Genomic DNA, 19503 nt, shown 5'->3' on the forward strand with positions numbered 1-19503 from the left:
GTATAGTAGCTCTATTTTCAACTTTTTGAGGAACCTCCACACTGTTTTCCAGAGTGGTTGCACCAGCTTGCATTCCCACCAACAGTGTAGGAGGGTTCCCCTTTCTCCGCATCCCCGCCAACATCTGTTGTTTCCTGACTTGTTAATTTTAGCCATTCTGACTGGTGTGAGGTAATATCTCATTGAGGTTTTGATTTGGATTTCCCTGCTGCCGAGCGATGTTGAGCACTTTTTCATGTGTCTGTTGGCCATTTGGATGTCTTCTTTGGAAAAATGTCTGTTCATATCAGGGCTGAAGGTCTTCCTTAGAGACAGATGCAGGGAATAAAGGGTAGCCTAATGGGTGGGGCTCTGGGTACCCAACACCCTCCACAACCAGCGAGGGGTCTGATTATTATATTTGGGTCCTGCATAAGATTTGGTATGAAAAAAGCCTCTACTGTATGGCGTAACAATATTTAAAAATCATTGTTGTTGGGTCCCCTTTTATACTCATTCCAGTAGCATAGGAGAATAAACAGCTAAGGATGGATGCTCAATATCTAGTCTCATGTACACATGCATTTTTTTTTCAACAAATATTTACAAAGAACCTACTAAGTAGCAGCTAAAGTGCTTCCTCAATTTTCTGGGCTGGCTAGAATGACCCATGTGACAACGTGAAAATGGATGCCATTTTACCTCTCAGCTGGAGGGAAATGATTTGATAAGTTTGTGCATAACAACTCTGTAACATGCTCAGCATGTATTCCAAATAGAATTATCAAGAAATGACAAGCTTCCTATTTCCATCCACATATCACAGACCTAGATTTAGGCATCTGAATGATGAGAAATGTGAGCCATTTGTAATTTTAGTTCAAAAGATATTTGCTGTGTGCCAAAAATTGGTGGGGGAATAACTACAAGGAGGGACAAAGGCTGGTGCAGAGGGCACCATGGCTTGGGCCCTAAGTAACCAGAGGGAAAGTAAACCTACTGCTTGGAACTCTGTACCTTGCTTGTTAGAAAGAGGGTAGTGAAGTCTGCAAGGGAAGCTATAGCCAGGCCCTGCATGGGAGCAGAGGGGGCTCTGGGGCTCATAGTATGAAAAGGACCATGGACTGATGTGCTCCAGAACCTTCTGGCGTGTTCCAGCATTCTGCAGCTTGTATCCTCATGGCAAGATCTCAGGGCGCAGCTGAGGTTCTGAAGCCCCCTGTTTTAGAATGCTGATTCAATTCCTGGCTTCTGGGCAGTCTTTTCTATGGAATGCTGACCAAGAGAGGAATATTCTCTTTACCTCCCTCTGAAGTAAACTCCTGTTTACTTGGGATATTGGAAGTAGGATGACCGACTCGTGCAGGTTTACCCAGGACTTTCTGGCTCATCCCAGGCAAACTGGGATGACCAGTCATCCTAAGGAAATAAGAGCCAAGTGAATAGAGAGGGTATTTCAGTAATAAAGCATTGCAAAAGTGAGTGGCTTAAAACCACTCTCCTTTTGTTTACTCACCGCTCTGCCCTCTGCGGGGATCAGCTGGGCGGTTCTTCTGGAGTTATTGATGATTGTTTGCGTGGCTGCATTTAGGCAGCGGGTCAGCCGGAGGCTGGGGTTTCCCGTTTCCACGTGGCCTCTCCAAAGGGCTTTTCACATCAGGGTAGCTGAACATTCTACAGGGTGGCACAGGGCTCCCGAGAGTGCCACGCCTGCCTGGCTTCTCAAGGCTTAGGCTGCAACTGGCACAGTGTCCTTCCAGTGTCCTTCCACTGCGTCTTATTGCAAAAACCAGTCACAGTGCCACCGTAGCATCAAGGTGAGGGGACTTCGTAAGGAGTATCAAGGGGTAGTTCATGGGGGTGGGGGCTACACATGGGACAGTCTACTCCACAGGTGCAGTGGGATGCTCATTTGAATTCACAGGATTCAGGTGCCTGATTCATTTCTGACCTGCTTGCTGGGCCACCTTCACCTTCACACTCTCAAGAGAGAACGGAGTATGGATAGTTTCGCTATTGGCCAGGGTCTTCAAGAGCTCTGAGTGAGGTATACGACAAAGGTATCCCTATTATTCTTGCTTCTGATGAGCGTACTGAGGAGGTGAGTCCCTGTTAAGGTTGCCAGAAGGTTTGCACGAAGCAACAGGTTAAGAGGCCCAGGTCTTACAATGTTGAAGTGAGGCGGTAAAGGACCTGATTCTGCCAGGCAACACTTCTGGGGAAGTAAATGTAGATGCTAGAGTATGGGCTCCGGGCACGAATTACACAGATCACCAAAGCACAGCATCTTGCTTAAAGGGACTGACCCTTCTCAACATACAACCTCCCTACCTCAGACCCCAAATCTCGTCTTAAAGTTTGAACCAGTGTGCGCCTTGGTTCCCTCTCTACTGCAGCTCTAACCCCTGAATTGACTTGGGTTTCCCAACCCCCTTTCCTCCGTTGGTGTGAGCCTCCCAAGGGCAGGACTGAGGCCCGGCTTTCTGGAACACACAGATGGGGAGGGGTGCACTCTCTGGACGAGCCCCCCCCCCCCCCCCCCACGTCAGAGCACCTCCAATGCTGGCTTCCCCACCACTCCGCCCCGCCCCCGCGCCTCTTTTTCTTTTCTTTTCTTTTTTTTTTGCCGGAAAGAATGGGGCCCCTCAGCCTCCCCCAACACAAACTCTGCCTTGAAAGAACCGCGGAGCTGCCTCAGGGCCCTGGGACTGCTGCTTGGCGTCGTCCCCTTTCTCCTCCCGACCTCCTCTTCCACCACTGTGTGCCCTCCCTGGGCATTTTGACTTCGGGCTCCTTCCCTCTCTTTTTCTCGCCGCCCAGCGCCGTATCGCCGCCAGGCCCCGCGCGCCCCGCCTCCGCGCTGTCGCTTTAAGCCGGTCCCCGCGCTGCGCCCCTCCCTCACCCCTCCTGGCGCTCCTCCGCTGCTCCTCGCCGCCCCTCCCGCTCCTCCTCCTCTCCCGCTCCTCCTCCACCTCCTCCTCCTCCTCCTCCTCTCCCACTAGTCCTCGCCGCCGCCGGCCCGCCGCCCGCTCCGCTCCTCGCAGCCTCCCGGACCCGCAGCCATGGCCGACATCAAGACGGGCATTTTCGCCAAGAACGTGCAGAAGCGACTCAACCGCGCGCAGGAAAAGGTCAGAGCGGGCGGCGGGGCAGGTGGCGGGGGCGCGGCGGCGAGGGCCGAGAGGGCTGGGGGAGCGGCGGAGGCCGGGCCGGGGCCGGGGCCGGGGGACGCGGGGACGCCCTGCCCGGCGCCGCGGCGGCTGCAGCGAGGCGGCCGCGGGCGGGGAGGCGGGAGCGCCGGGGCGCGCGGTCCGCCCGAGTCTCCCCGCGCGCTCGCCCCCCGCACGGCCGGCCGCTCTCCCCGCTCTCCCGGGCGGCGGCGGGCGCGAGCGGCGGCAGGTGCGGCGGCTCGCCGGCTGCCTGTCCCGGAGCCCCGCGCATCTTCCTGCCCGCGGCGCCCGCTCCCCGCCGGCCCGCAGGTCCGGGAGATTGCGGCAGCGGTCCTCCCTCCGGGGGGTTTCCTGGGAACCCGAGTGCAGCAGAAACGACTGGGGTAGCGCAGAAGCTACTCTCAAAACCTGTAGGGATCGATAGGGCTCATCACGGAAAACCAATGGCTTTTAATACAGTGCTGTCGAGTGAATTCTGGAGTTCAAAATAGAGATCTAGGTACACACTTCTTTCCTTTTCCTGTTCTCTTTTTTTTGGGTCTCTCTCAGTGTGTGTCCCTTTTGACGCCAGTGTCCTCTGGAAGGTCAAAAATAAATATGACCCGAACCTAACAGTTCTTCTCTGCACATTTCTGCACAAAGGAGGGCGCTTTATTTCATTAAAAAAAGATCGGTAATTGCACGTACAGGTTGGGTTTCCTGGTATTTTACAAGCTCCCTAGCAAATTGGCGCCTCAGTAATTTATTTTTCTCTCCCAGAGCTGGGCACAGAGCTTGGGTTTACACCAAGCACAGCCCTGAGCAGTTGAGGTCTTGTGCGAGACATTGGGATGCCCTGATGGCTGCTTGTCATCAAGACCTTGCCAGCACTGAGGTCTTCATTTGTGTCTCCAGCGAAAGGACATTCATATTGTAGCTTAAACATTGTACTTGAAAATGAACACCGGCTCCCTGAGCCCCATGGTTTGTATCAGCTGAACTGTGTTCTTTCATGTGGCAGTATTTTCCGTCTCTGGGATTCTGGGTGTTCAGTGTTTTCCTCTTTTACTGGAAGTCAGATTTGCCGCGTTGCTCAAAAGGACAGTGAATTTCCCTCTTCAGACCCTGGCTCAGGCTGCTCCCCAGTTCCCACCGACCTCGAGGAATTGAGCAGGAGGGGCCACTGATCCCTTTGCCAATCCCCAGGCCCAGAGGCTCTGTGGCTGCCTCCAGTCCCTCCCTCCACATATGCACACTGTCAATGCAGTAAGAGGATTGTATTTCTTTTAATATCTACCCGAGCTCATCCTGCACTAACGTGATCCTGCTCTTGCCGCTCCTTCAGCAGCTGAATTAGCAAGGCTTCCTGCCCTCTTCCAGTTCCTGCTTGCTTGTCCAGAAAGTAGCTCGGATCCTCCGGCATCCCAGCCAGGTTTTGTCATCATTTTTCCATAGTTCATTTTACCCACTTGTAGGTATTCCTCCCCATCTCCATTTCCTGGTAATTACTTGAATCTTTGGTCTGAAGCTTTTTATTGAATCCACTTTCCATCTGTGAGGGAATTTAGTGATATAGTCTGCCTTTTCACATTAAATTATTTCTTAATCTAGGTCACCAGCTGTTAATATGCCAGAAATAAAAGAAAATGTAATCTGTCTTACAGAGTATTCAAGCTCTTATGAATTGTTGAAAGCTCACTTTGTCATTACTAAGGTCAGGTGTGTGTTACCATTGCGGTTGAGGATGGTGGTTACTTTTCCCTGGGAGTGGAGGTCTAAGGGAGGCTTGCTTAGGGCTTCAAGTATCCTGTTTTCTTCCCTGGGGAAAGTAGCTGATGAAGAGTGCCTGCTGCACCAACTTTAGGGGATTAAGACACCAAAAGGCTGAGCATATGGGTTCTACCGGTGGGTACCTTCTGCCCCTTTCCTGAGCCTGGGCAGCACAAGGAAAAGGGCATGTGGGATTTCAGCTGAGGTAGCCCAGCCAAGCCCAAACAGAAGCTACTGGAGAGTGGAAAACACAGTAAATTGCTGTTGCAGGCATTAGACATCTCCGCCAGTGATTCCTTCCTCTTCTATCTTTGGACTGTTCCTCTTCTCTGATGCACAGGTGCTCCATCGCAGTATCATCGCAGTATTTGTATGCCACATGTATTCTTTTTTTTTTTTCAAGGTAACGGGTTTGTGGCTGACACCATGTGTTTATTTTTTTTTGAAGATTTTTTTTGTTATGTTAATCCCCATACATTACATCATTAGTTTTAGTTGTAGTGTTCCATGATTCATTGTTTGCCACATGTATTCTTGAGACCTTGGCTCGTTTTTACAATCAAATTTTCTCAAAAGAGAATCTACTCCCGTGACTTTCTCGTCCTCTGCACTACATCTAACAGCTGCATGCATTTTAGCTCCAAATGCATGACTGAAGCTACTCTCAGGGGGAGTCTTACGGTTTTTTTAATGAATTTAAAATACATTTTGTTCTTACTGAAGGTCTGTGAAGGTTCAGTGGCGAAAGAGGGAACAATATATAAACCAGAAAAAAACCGAGTAACAAATTAGGACAATTGTAATTCTACTACACAGAAATTTCACTATCATTTGATGGGTAGTCTAGTGGATCTTTTCCCATATGTACATATATATATTTATACAACAAAACAGGCTCATACCTTTAGGTTTTTGACCTGTTGATTTCATAATAATCATGTTACATGATTATTAATAATCATGAACATTCTTGAGTACACATTTAACATCGACATTTTAAATGACTGAACAATATTGAAATGCATGGATTTTAATGAATCTCCTATTTTTTGGACATTCAGTTTCCAATGTTTCTGTATATAAGTACAAATCCGTTGGGAAAACTTGTAGGGAAAATGGTTGCTCATAGTAGGGATAATGTTTGCATACACCCTGAAGTATTTCCTTAGATAAATTTCTAGAAGTATTATGTCAAAGATATGCTTATTTTGATTATAGCTAGATTGCCTTTCAGAATGGTTGTATCCATTAACATTCTCAACAGGGGTACATGAGACACTTGCCAACACTGGATAATAAAATTTAAAATGGTCTTTAGCTATGTCACTGGAAAAAATTTAGTTCCTATTTATTTCATTTGTTTGATTATTAAAAACCAAACATTTTTATATTCCTATTTTTATTTGTGAATTGTGTGTTTATATTTTTGCCCATTTTGTGCAGCATCTCCACCCTGTTCTGTGTAAGGTTACAAGTATGGTTTCTTCCTTTTCTATTTACTTTTTCATTTTTTGATGATTTTTTTTCAGCCATAGAGAAGGTTTATGTTTATATTATGTTTATGTTTTATGTATATCTGCTTAAATCTATCAGTTGGTTTTGTATGGCTTCTCTCTTGAGTGTTGAAATAATCAGGGCCCTTCCACTTGTAAATATCAGAAAATTCAGTTCAAACTGGTTTAAGGAAAAAGGGGAATATAATTACTAAAATTAAAAATATGGCTCTTGGACATATAATTCTAAATGAGATTTTAACATATATATTTGTATTAAACTATAAATGTTCTTATACCTATGTGTGTATATAAATATATGTATATATGTATTATATATATTCCCTCATTTGATTCTATGAGGTAGATACTATTACTATCCCATTTTAAAGATGAAGCAAGGGTAAAGTGACATGCCCAAGGTCACACAGTTAGTAGGTAGCAAGGGTGAAGTTTGAACCCAAGGCAGTCCAGTGTTTTCCCATTACGTGATACTAGCTCTTATAATTAATGAAAAAGGCTGGGGTAGACAAACCTCAGACCTATTGGAACCTGGGGTCCAACCACAGACATTCGGGCTCACATGCTTTCGTCTCTGCTGTTCATTCTGTCAGCCTCATTCTTGGGGAAGGTTTTCTCTCCTGATGGCAAGATGGCTGTCAGCAGCTCTAGACAAGAGCATGTTTTTCCTTCAACATTTACAGAGAACTCAGTATAATTCTCATTGGCCTAAACTGGGCCTTGTTCTTCTCTCTGGGAGGAAAAAAAACCCTCTGGCCAAGGACCAGGACCATGGGTTGGATTGGGCCTCAGTCACAAACTACTACTGAAGCTGGGATGGAGAAGTTCCCCCTGGACCAAATGGGTTGCTGGTGGAGAAGGAAGGAAAATCAGAGTATAGAAAGGGAAATGAATGCAGCACTGACAAAATAAAAAGTGTCCACCTGGGTGGCTCAGTCAGTTAAGCGTCTGACTTCAGCTCAGGTCACAATCTCAGGGTGGTGGGATTGAGCCCCACTGCTGGCTCTGTGCTCAGCGGGGAGTCTGCTTGTCCCCCTCTCCTCTCCCTTTGCTGCTCGAACCCCACCCCTGCTCTGTCTCTCAAGTAAATAAAATCTTAAAACCAAGTATCCACTGAGGCATACTTAAAAGGCCTGGTCTGTCCCATGTTTATATAAATAATCAATTTAATATTTGTTTAAAAATTTCCTACCAAATTAATATATGCAGTTTAAAAAATCAAATATAATAAAATAATGTAATGTAAAGGGCTTCTTATGAAAAGTAGCAGACTCTGGTCCCCTTCCCTCAACCTCCAGTCTTGTTTCCTCAGAGGTAGCTATTACTAACCACAACATCTCTGTAAAATATGCTTATATACTTCTTTTTTTTCATATTTTGAAAGAATCCTTTTATTTTCAATTATTTATATCCTGTCATTTTCTCCAAACAATTTCTTTTGGTGAACATTATTTACATTTATTTCTTTTTCTTTTTTTATATTAAAAAACTAGAGAATTGGCTGCTTTTTCATTGATCACTCTGTACAGGCACTTTTTTTTTTTTAATCCCTCTCTGTTTTCCTGAGTTGTTTCCATTCTTCCATCCTCGTTTCTGCTCCCTTAATTTGTATTGAACGCTCTGATCCACTAAAGATGCCTCCCCCTGTTTGTCATTGTTTGCTCACACCTTCTTTATTCCTTTACTATCATTTTAGTTGGGTTTTGGGAGGAGATGGAAATAAACACAGTCTGTCTATCTCTAAGCTTTTTTACTAAATATTTAATCCGTCTGAGATTTATATTTTTGTCCATCTTCTGTGAAATCTAGTGGCCTTTATTTGGTCTTAACCATCCTTGACTTCTGTGCAATATTTAAATTGGTGGAGAACTTGAAACATTTTTAAACATTTAAATGTTTTTTAACATGACTCTTGTGAGCAAAGGAACTTTTGGTATGTTATAATATGAATCTCTTTAAACATGTTTTTGTTTCTTTGCTTGTGTTTCATTTTAATAAGGGAATTACACTATTTAAATTTTTTTTTTTTTTTACAGATTTTTAAATTTATTTTAGAGACAGAGAATGTATGTGTGGTGGGGGTGGGGGGAGCTCAGAGGGAGAAGGAGAGAGAATCTTAAACAGACTCTGCATTGAGCGCAGAGCTGGACTGGGGGCTTGATCTCATGACCCTGGGATCGTGACCTGAGCCAAAACCAAGAGTCGGCCGTTTAACCGACTGTGCCATCCAGGCACCCCTACGGTATTTAAATTCTAACAAAGTGTCCAGTTTGATATTCTTTGTGTCAGTTTATCTGCCCCAAGTGAAAATTATATAAGTCTTAGATGCAATTTTTTTCATGTATTATATCTTCTCAACTAAATTGAATATGCTTGAGGACAAGGACCCGATGTCTTGTGAATTGTACGTATTTGGTGATGATGTATTGATTTAACTTTCTATGTTCTTGCTTGTTTATATCGCATTCCTGCAAAGCATCCTTCCACATTATTCTTTCTCTGTCTCGTGAAATTATCATAAGCGATTCACTGTGTATCACTGTCATTTTCTCTTGTCATTTTGTAAAGGTAGTACATCAAATAAATTATTCTTACAGGTTCTGTACATGGTAAGAACTGCAACAATATTAGGTTGAACTGAGCTAACTTGTCATTTTTATAAGTCAAACAGTCAAATATTGGTAGAGTCATGTGGTTCAAACCAATATTGATTGTGCGATAGAGCGAGAAAAACAATGTCATTTCTTCCCATATACCAAATTATGTGATGCTTGTGGGTCTTTAAAAAAAATTATTGCCTTGCTGATGCCTGCAGTTAGGTTTATGCTCAAAGAGAAACATGTGGATGGTGTTTCTGGGTGCATGTGCTTGTGTGCATGTGTGTATTTATGTTATGTATGTTATATATAAATAGAATAGGAGAAGTAAGACCTTACTCTGTCCAGGAGAGTCTTTCCATGGGACCCAGGGCCCTGTCCATAGAAGAGTAGCTTTTATGACCACATTTACATCTGAAGACACTTTGGAGACAGAGTCCCCGAGGCAATCCAGGGTTTCCTCTTTCAAGGTCATCTGAAGATTTTTAAGATTTTATTTATTTATTTGAGGAAGAGAGAGAGGAGGAACAAGCAGGGGGGAAGGACAGAGGCAGAGGGAGAAGCAGACTCCCCACTGAGCAGAGAGCCCGACGTGGGACTTGATTCCAGGACCCTGAGATCCTGACCTGAGCCAAAGGCAGACACTTAAACGACTGAGGCACCCAGGCGTCCCCGAAGACTTTCTTGTTGCCTGCTTCTACATTGTACAAGCTTATGCCTTCCCTTCTACTAAGATCATTTTCTCTGGGTGTATTAAAAACTGCCAAATTAAAAGTGACATGAGGATATTCTTGACAGATTAAGGCTTCCTTCTTTCATTTTTTTAAAAACACACTCAAATGTCCAGGAATCAATACAGTAGGGAATCAAAAGTACAGGAACTCAGATTTTAACACTAGTGAAATTAGCATTCTCCTTTATAGGATAGCATATTATATGTGTGGTGTATATATGTATGAGATTCATAAGTCATACTTTAGAAATCAACTTTGTGGACCGATACAACTTAAAATATCTGAAATACTTATAGAAATAATATGGCCCACTTTACTTGGGGTATAAAATGAGGTTCCATTCTTTGAATATTCAAATGAAGTGATTTCAGCATCCCATCCAGTGTATGGTAAGAATCTCTTATTCCCCCTTGGGGTTCCTGTCTTAGGAGAAGTTCAGCAACCCTATGGGGAGTTCCCTCTCTCTAAAGGAATCAGTGGTTTTTCCTCTGGTCTTGTGGAAAATGGTCCGAAAACGGTGTCTAGCGTTCAGATGTCATTCTTGTCCCTCGGGTGGGCACTGTTGTGATCAAGGAACACATTACCCTCACTATTGGTTCCCATAGTAATGGCAGGGACAGGCAGCCTTTCTCTCTAGGTTATCCTCAACTATGGTTACTCTGTGCTGCAGATGCCTGAGCTCCAGATGCATGAGGTCTTTATCCATGGGTTTATCATTTCCAGATACATCTGCACATATACACAAATAGCTCCCCTGTTCCAAGATCTCCCATGATGCCCGAGTTCCTAAGTTAGGAAAGATTTGATATCATCAAGCACTGATTATCCATTCCATCCCACTGCACTCTATTCCATTTCTAAGAAAATGCTTGTGGGAGCATACCAAATTGATCTCAAGACTAGAGTTTGGAAATACTATCCTAGAGGATCTCCACCATCTTTTCCTATATGTTGACTTTCTTTTAGGTCACTTCAGTCCATTCAGGAACGGGTGGATGTGAGTGTGTACCTGTGTGTGTGTATCTATGATTAAGTTTCAAACTGTCTTGGCTTTTTTTTTTTTTTTTTTTTTTTAAGATTTTATTTCTGAGTGATCTCTATAGCCAACATGGGGCTTGAATTCACAATCCCAAGATCAGGAGTCTCATGCTCCACCGACTGCGCCAGTCAGGCGCCCCTATTGTTCTGGCTTTTTAAAGTCTGAGAATTTTCACCTTACTGTTCAAACGTAGTTTTAATTTTTTTTTTTAGCCATTTCTAGGGGGCCATCCGAATAGAACTTCGGAGGAAATAAGGGCCTGTGGGCTCTTTGAAGGGAATAACACATGTAAAGATTTCGTGTGTTGCAGATAAAATTTTCCAGATAATCTCAATAATGGCTAAGATTTACAAAATGACAGTACCATCATCACAGAGTTCAAAAATTTACCCATGAAAGAATATAATAACACTATATACACAGCATTATGCAAAATTTAACTGATAATAATTACAATTTCTTGAGAACATATCCATGGGCCAACTTTTAATATAGAAATGCTGAAACTTCATTCTTATTGATTCAAAATCTAAATTTAAGTGTAGTACTTAAGTAGAAACATTTCTTGAATGCATATTGAGCAAATCTCTTCTTAGGAATGATGTTGGATAAAACCATGGGTAAGATCTTAGTTTTGAAATATTTGCTATGCTATAGGCATATATCAATTTTGATCGTTCTGAAGCAACTTAGGACAGATGTACAAAAAAATTAGAGACCCACCAATTTGATCATTTCACCTTATTCTCATAGAGTTATTTAGTTGAAAGTTTAGTTCATACATGGGAAGAACCTGAATATATCTATGCCATATATATATATATTTGCACTTAAAAGTGCCTACAATAATTTAATTAAATACACATGGGCCCAGGCATAAATGTACTCTTGTAATAGCACCTAGTACTGAGTAAAGGCTAAACTTACTTACTTTAAAAGTTATATATACTATTGTGAAGTTCATTTGGTAGAATACATTAATTCTTGTAGAGTCATTTATTAAGAATCTAATGTGTGAAAGACACTTGCTAGGTACTTGTAATATAGCAATCCACGAAGCCATCTTCCTTGAGCATATTGACCAGCAGGAGTTGGTAGAGAGATAAAACTTTGAATGTAATGATAACTACATGGTTAGTAATGAAAAACCATAATTAAAAATTCTATGGGGACAAAAAAAGTTTTTTTATATAAGTAGGGAACTCACCTAGAGTGAAGGGATTGGACACACCTACCTGAAGAAGGTAGATGTTAAGCCAAGATCAGAAGGATGTGTTGCAATATTCAGGCAAGAGGAATGGGGTAAGGGTTTAGTGATTATGGGAGTAGGAAGCATTCCATAGAAATACGGAGTAAGAGCTGTGGAGACAGAAATAAGAGCTGTGGCATATAGAAATCAGAATCAACTCTTCACATTGGCCTTATAAATGATCTTCTTCTACCATTTGCATACTCAGCGAGGCAAAGTAGACCCTAATTGGGATGGTCCTGTTGCAGTAGCAATCCCAATTTTGTGTGATCGGATTTTTACCCTCACATGTTGAAGGGTTCTTGTGGGGTGAAGTTCCTCCTTGACACAGGGGTAGGACACTGGTTCAGAGCTGACTTGCCCTCTGAACTATACATACGTACATACATACATAGTCATACATAGTCATCCAAAGATCCTTTTGTACAACAGCTGTAAACTCCAACCCCATCTGCTTTCATGGATTTGTAGGGTCTCTTATCTCAAACCATCAGAAATTCAAAATAAAAATGAGAGCCCTGGGGCACCTGGGTGGCTCAGTTGGTTAAGAATCTGCCTTCGGCTCAGGTCATGATCCCAGGACCCTGGGATCGAGCCCCACGTCAAGCTCTCTGCTCAGCGGAGAGCCTGCTTCTCCTCCCTGCTTGTGCTCTCTCTGTCTCTCTCTCTCTCTAACAAAAAAATAAAAAGAAACTTAAAAAAAAATGAAAGCCCTTAAATGGTATACATCTACAAAGATGAGTTTGTCTTTTAAACAAAGGGTTTGATCAAGAGGTTTAATTGCATTTGGATACCCAACATTCAATGAGAAGAGAGAGAGAAAGGACAGAGAGAACACGCATGGTTAAGGCTCATACCAAGTTGACTTAACTATGTTGTGGGCATTGACTTGATCATTGTGCAGGCATGGTCTTGAATTTAGGAATAATCTGTTTGAAGTGATATGCAGCTTGGAAGGAATCAAATTTGGAAGAGAATCTTTTGTAGCCGCCTTTCTCTACCTCTACGTAGTTATGGTTGCTAACAGTTCAATAGCATAGATAGTCTAAGCCTTGGAAGGATCTCCCATTTTGTGGTAGCACAGCCTAGAACTGTATGATACCTTTCACACACCCTGTAATTCCTCAATATTTGAGACGTCTGTTACAAGAAATCTTGCCCCTTTAACCTATGTATTTCTCTAGTAAAATACCAGTTTCCTGCCTACTCTCTGTTCAGTGGGTTCTTCTTCACATCTCTAGAAAACGATGTCCAAACTTTTTTCTCCCACCCTTCTAGGAAATGCGTGTGGCTGTGGGGACCACTAGCATTCTAAAGCAGGGGGTTAGGACAGGAGAGGGCTTTCCTGGGGACCTGTATCGGTCCCTAATTGCTCCTGTTAAGTGTAGAGAATGAATCTAGAAGTCAAGTTCCTCGAGCTCGATGTTTTCTCCAAGTGTAGTCAGGAATATTGGGGAAAGGGGTGAGTTAAAATGCAGATTCCTGGGCCTAGTTACAAACTCACCAGAATCTCTTAAGAAAGACTTGGGAATATGCATTTTTAATAAGTTCCTCTGATAATTCAAAAGTTTAATGAGGTTTGCAAAACACATTGTTCTAGAGAAAGGAGTTTGGTTGAGATTTTATGGTGGCTTATAATCTCCTAGGTCTACTTCAGGGTTATAATATGATGAGTAAGCCTTCTACCACTCAGTGACTATGAATTTATCTCCAATGTAGTGAAGAAAGGTGAAAAGCAGAACCCTTATGGGAAACTTAAAACCTAACCTTATAGTTAAAATAGTTTACTTAAATTTCAAAGAGATCAGTCAGTTTAAATATTGGAAATGTTTCATCAAGGGACAAATGTTTTCCTTGTTAAGAATGTTGGATAGCATGGAAGGTTGGATTCTGTATAATCTGATTCTGTAAAAAAAAAAAAAAATTTTAGAGTGATGCTAGGTAACACATCAATCACAAAAAGTAGAAATGCCTCAACAACCTGCAGCGTATTTTTGGTCAGTGACAGAGAAGATGGGGTGAGTTTGAGAGATTTATTTATAATTACATTGATTTCATCTGTTTTATCATGGAATTTATAGTAATGATACTGCTTAAGTGTGTAGTAGAGAGTGTGGTCAAAACTCAGAGGATGATTTTAGTCTCCTGTGGAAGAAGCCCTATTTGCCAGAGACTAGACCATTGGATTCCAAATTTAATTTTTTAAAAATACTCTGTTAAGGGTTTATGTGTCTATATTCTTAATGGATATTATTTTATAGCTTTCTTATGATGTCTTTGTCTGGTTTTTGTGTCTGAGTAATAATGCTTTCAAAGAATGAATTGGGAAGTGGCCCCTCTCCTTCTGTTTTTTTGGAAGAGTTTGTGAAAGATTGGTGTTAATTCTTCGAATATTTGTAGAATTCACCAGTGAAGCAATCTAAGCTTTTTTTTTTTTTTTTTTAAATTTGTGGTGAGTTTTTTGATTGCTAGTAAAATTTCTTTGTTTTACATCTAGCAGATTTTCTAGTTCGGTTTGAGTCTGTTTTGGTAGTTTGTGTCTTTCTAGGAATTTTCCATTTCATCTAGTTTATCTAGTTTGTTGGCATACAGTTGTTCATAGTATTCTCTTAGGTGGTAGTATTCCTTTTTGTGTTTGTAAGGTTGGTTGAAATGTCACCTGTTTCATTCCTGGTTTTAGTTATTTCAGTCTTCTCCCTTCATTTCTTGGCCAGTCTAGCTAAAGGCTTGGCAATTTTGTTAATCTCTCCAAAGAACCAACTTTTGGTTTCATTGATTTTCTCTATTCTTTTTATTCTCTATTCCATTTATTTCCACACTGATCTTTATTTTTTCCTTCCTTCTTTTTGCTTTGGGTTTAGTTTGTGTTTAATTTAACATGGAATGCTAGGTCATTGATTTGACATCTTTTTAATATAGGTGCTTATAGTTCTAAATTTCTCATTAAGAAATTTAGCTGCATCCCATAAGTGTTGGTAGGTTGTTTTCATTTTCATTTATCTCAAAGTACATCCAATTTCCCTTATGATTTTCTTTGATATATAGGTTATTTAGGAGTGCGTTATTTCCACATTTTCTAATTTTCTAAATTTCCCTTGTTATAAGTTACTAATTTCATTCAGTCATAGTTGGATAACATACTGTATGTGATTCAATTCTTTTAAATTTGTTGAGGGTGGGATTTGGGTGAAGATGATCAAAAGGTACAAACTTCCAGTTATACGGTAAAGAAGTTATGGAATGTAATGTACTGTTTGGTGATGATAGTTACAATACTGTATTTTATATTTGAAAGCTGCCAAGAAGGTAGATCTTAAAAGTTCTCATCACAAGAAAAAATTTGTAACTATGTGAGATGATGATGTTAACTAAACTTGGGGTATCATTTTGCACTATATACATCTATCAAAATATTAGGTTATACACCTTAAGTTTATGCAACATTACATACTTAATTGTATCTCAGTAAAATTAGAAAAAATAAATTTATTGAGGCTTGTTTTTTCGTCTAACTTATCATCTATCCTGAAGGATGTTCCATGTCCACTTGAGAAGAATTGTAGTCTACTGTTGTTGAATGAAGTATTGTATAGATGTGTGTTTGGACTCCTCAGCTTATAGTGGTGTTCAAATCTTATATTTTCTTATTGGTTTTCTGTCTAGTTGTTCTATCCAGTATTGAAAATAAGGTACTGGAGTCTTGAACTATTATTTTTGAATTCTGTGTTCTTCTCTTCAATTCTGTCAGTTTTGCTTCATTTATTTTGGTATATTTTCATTAGGTGCATAAATATTTCTATTTGTTGTATCTTCTTCATGAATTGACCTTCTTGTCACTATAAATTGTTCTTCTTTGTATTTAATAACAATATTTTTCTTAAAGTCTGTTTTCTGATATTATAGACACTCCAGCTCTTTTCTGGTTACTGTTTGCATGGTATATCTTTTCCATTCTTGTACTTTCAACCTATTTATTTCTTTGGATCTAAATTGTGTCTCTTGCAGACAGTATGTAGTTTGTTATTTTTTTATCCATTCTGCCAATCTCTGCCTTTTAATTTTGGTGTTTAATTCATTACGTTTAATGTATTTACTGATAAAGTAGGAGTTAGGTCAACTATATTTCAATAATGATGATGATGATGATGATGATGATATCAGTATGCTAAAAAGAAAAAGATTAGCCCAGGTACTGTGATTGTTTCAACATGAAAGTGTGGCACATGCCCACAACTCCAGGTTCCTTATTACACACGTTTAAAATAATTATTTTGATCTAGTGTTTAAATTTTTTTAAATTAATTCAGTCTTCAAGTCACTGTAGCCTACCTTTTTCCAGTTGTCCATCCCACAGCAGAGAGGTCTGTATGTAGAGGTGGCCCAGGTAAATGAAGAGGGAATCTTTATTGGAGGTGACCAGGAAAAAGTCTACACTGATCTCCAGAGGACATTAGAGGAGACCCTTTCAGCATGCGTATAGAGCAACTTCTTTGGGGTAACATAGTAACTCTGCTGACTCTCCTGTCATCACTAAAGATCCTGATTCCTCAAGTTGAAACAGAAAGACTATTTCTATGTAAGTATGTGTGTGTGGGTGTGTGTGCATGTGTGGTTTTTTAGGAAACTTTTAGAATAAGGTATGGAATGCATGTATTAAGTTGCAAAAATCTTAGATGTACGGCTTGGTAGAATTTTACATATATATGTAAAATAAAATGTGTGTTGCTGCCACACAGGTGAAGTGAAGAGCATTTCTAGAACCCAGTGGCTCCTTCATACCTCTTCTAAGTTAATACTTCCTCTCTTCTCACTTCCTCTTATTAGGGAGCCGCTATTCTGATTCTACTCCTGTAGGTTAGTTTCACCTGGTCTTTATATATATATATATATATATATAATTTAATATTTTATTAATTTCTCTTGGGTTAATACCTAGGAGTAGAATTACTGGTTCCTCAGGGTAGGTGTCATTTAGCTTTAAGAGATACTACCAAATAGTTTTTCAAGGTAGTATACCAAATTTGCACCCCCATCAGCAGTCGTGAGAGATTGAAAAGTCTGTATCTTCAAATGATAAGTTTGGCGTTGCCAACAGAGTTGTGTTTGTTCACAGCTATATCTGCATAGGACTCGTACTGCTTAAGGCAAAAATGGTTTTATCTTTAAGATTTTACACGTAATTTCTCTTTCTACAGTTGCATCGTTAGTGTATTGAGATACCACCTTACACCAGTTAGAATGGCAAAAATGGACAGGGCAAGAAACAGCAAATGTTGGAGAGGTTGTGGAGAAAGGGGAACCCTCTTACACTGTTGGTGGGAATGTAAGTTGGTACAGCCACTTTGGAAAACAGTGTGGAGGTTCCTCAAAAATTTAAAAATAGAGCTACCCTATGACCCAGCAACTGCACTCCTGGGTATTTACCCCAAAGACACAGATGTTGTGAAAAGAAGGACCATATGCACCCCAATGTTCATAGCAGCAATGTCCGCAATAGCCAAACTGTGGAAAGAGCCGAGATGCCCTTCAACAGATGAATGGATAAAGAAGATGTAGACCATATATACAATGGAATATTACTCAGCCATCAGAAAGGATGAATACCCAACTTTTACATCAACATGGATGGGACTGGAGGAGATTATGCTAAGTGAAGTAAGTCAAGCAGAGAAAGTCAATTATCATATGGTTTCACTTATTTGTGGAACATAAGGAATAGCATGGAGGACACTAGGAGAAGGAAGGGAAAAATGAGGGGGGTGGGAATTGGAGGGAGAGATGAACCATGAGAGACTATGGACCTGAGAAACAAACAGGGTTTTAGAGGGGAGAGGGGAGGGGGGATTGGTTAGCTGGTGATGAGTATTAAGGAGGGCACGTACTGCATGGAGCACTGGGTGTTATACGAAAACAATGGATCGTGGATCACCACATCAAAAACCAATGATGAAGGCATCCAAATTGGCAAAGAAGAAGTCAAACTCTCACTCTTTGCAGATGATATGATACTTTATGTGGAAAATCCCAAAGACTCCACCCCAAAACTGCTAGAACTCATACAGGAATTCAGTCAAGTGGCAGGATATAAAATCAATGCACAGAAGTCAGTGGCATTCCTATACACCAACAACAAGTCAGAAGAAAGAGAAATTAAGGAGTCGATCCCATTTACAATTGCACCCAAAACCATAAGATACCTAGGAATAAATCTAACCAAAGAGGCAAAGGATCTGTACTCAGAAAACTATAAAATACTCATGGAAGAAATTGAGGAAGACACAACGAAATGGAAAAACGTTCCATGCTCATGGATTGGAAGAACAAATATTGTGAAGATGTCAATGCTACCTAGAGCAATCTACACATTCAATGCAATCCCCATCAAAATACCATCCACTTTCTTCAAAGAAATGGAACAAATAATCCTAAAATTTGTATGGAACCAGAAAAGACCCCGCATAGCCAGAGGAATGTTGAAAAAGAAAAGCAAAGCTGGCGGCATCACAATTCCAGACATCCAGCTCTACTACAAAGCTGTCATCATCAAGACAGTATGGTACTGGCACAAAAACAGACACATAGATCAATGGAACAGAATAGAGAGCCCAGAAATGGACCCTCAACTATATGGTCAACTCATCTTTGACAAAGCAGGAAAGAATGTCCAATGGAAAAAAGACAGTCTCTTCAACAAATGGTGTTGGGAAAATTGGACAGCCACATGCAGAAGAATGAAACTGGACCATTTCCTAACACCACACACAAAAATAGACTCCAAATGGTTGAAAGACCTCAATGTGAGACAGGAGTCCATCAAAATCCTAAAGGAGAACACAGGCAGCAACCTCTTCGACCTCAGCCGCAGCAACTTCTTCCTAGAAACATCGCCAAAGGCAAGGGAAGCAAGGGCAAAAATGAACTATTGGGACTTCATCAAGATAAAAAGCTTTTGCAAAGCAAAGGAAACAGTCAACAAAACCAAAAGACAACTGACAGAATGGGAGAAGATATTTGCAAATGACATATCAGATAAAGGGCTAGTATCCAAAATCTATAAAGAACTCATCAAACTCAACACCAAAAGAACAAAGAATCCAATCAAGAAATGGGCAGAAGACATGAACAGACATTTTTCCAAAGAAGACATCCAAATGGCCAACAGACACATGAAAAAGTGTTCAATATCGCTCGGCATCAGGGAAATCCAAATCAAAACCTCAATGAGATACCACCTCACACCAGTCAGAATGGCTAAAATTAACAAGTCAGGAAATGACAGATGTTGGCGGGGATGCGGAGAAAGGGGAACCCTCCTACACTGTTGGTGGGAATGCAAGCTGGTGCAGCCACTCTGGAAAACAGTATGGAGGTTCCTCAAAAAGTTGAAAATAGAGCTACCATATGATCCAGCAATTGCACTCCTGGGTATTTACCCCAAAGATACAAAAGTAGGGACCCGAAAGGGTACGTGC

General features: G+C 41.1%; 1 protein-coding gene across 1 annotated transcript in view; it reads left to right on the forward strand.

Annotated features, from left to right (window-relative positions):
- Nucleotides 1-2959: 2959 nt before the first annotated feature.
- The window catches only part of AMPH (amphiphysin), a 271638-nt gene continuing 255094 nt past the window's right edge, over nt 2960-19503 (forward strand). The window contains exon 1 of the mRNA XM_032430566.1: nt 2960-3110. Within this exon, the coding sequence (XP_032286457.1) occupies nt 3042-3110 (69 nt within the window). The 5' untranslated portion in view covers nt 2960-3041. The remainder of the gene's footprint in view (nt 3111-19503) is intronic.

The sequence above is a fragment of the Phoca vitulina genome, unplaced genomic scaffold (assembly GCF_004348235.1).
Source record: "Phoca vitulina isolate PV1807 unplaced genomic scaffold, GSC_HSeal_1.0 scaffold44, whole genome shotgun sequence".
Taxonomy (NCBI): Eukaryota; Metazoa; Chordata; class Mammalia; order Carnivora; family Phocidae; genus Phoca; species Phoca vitulina.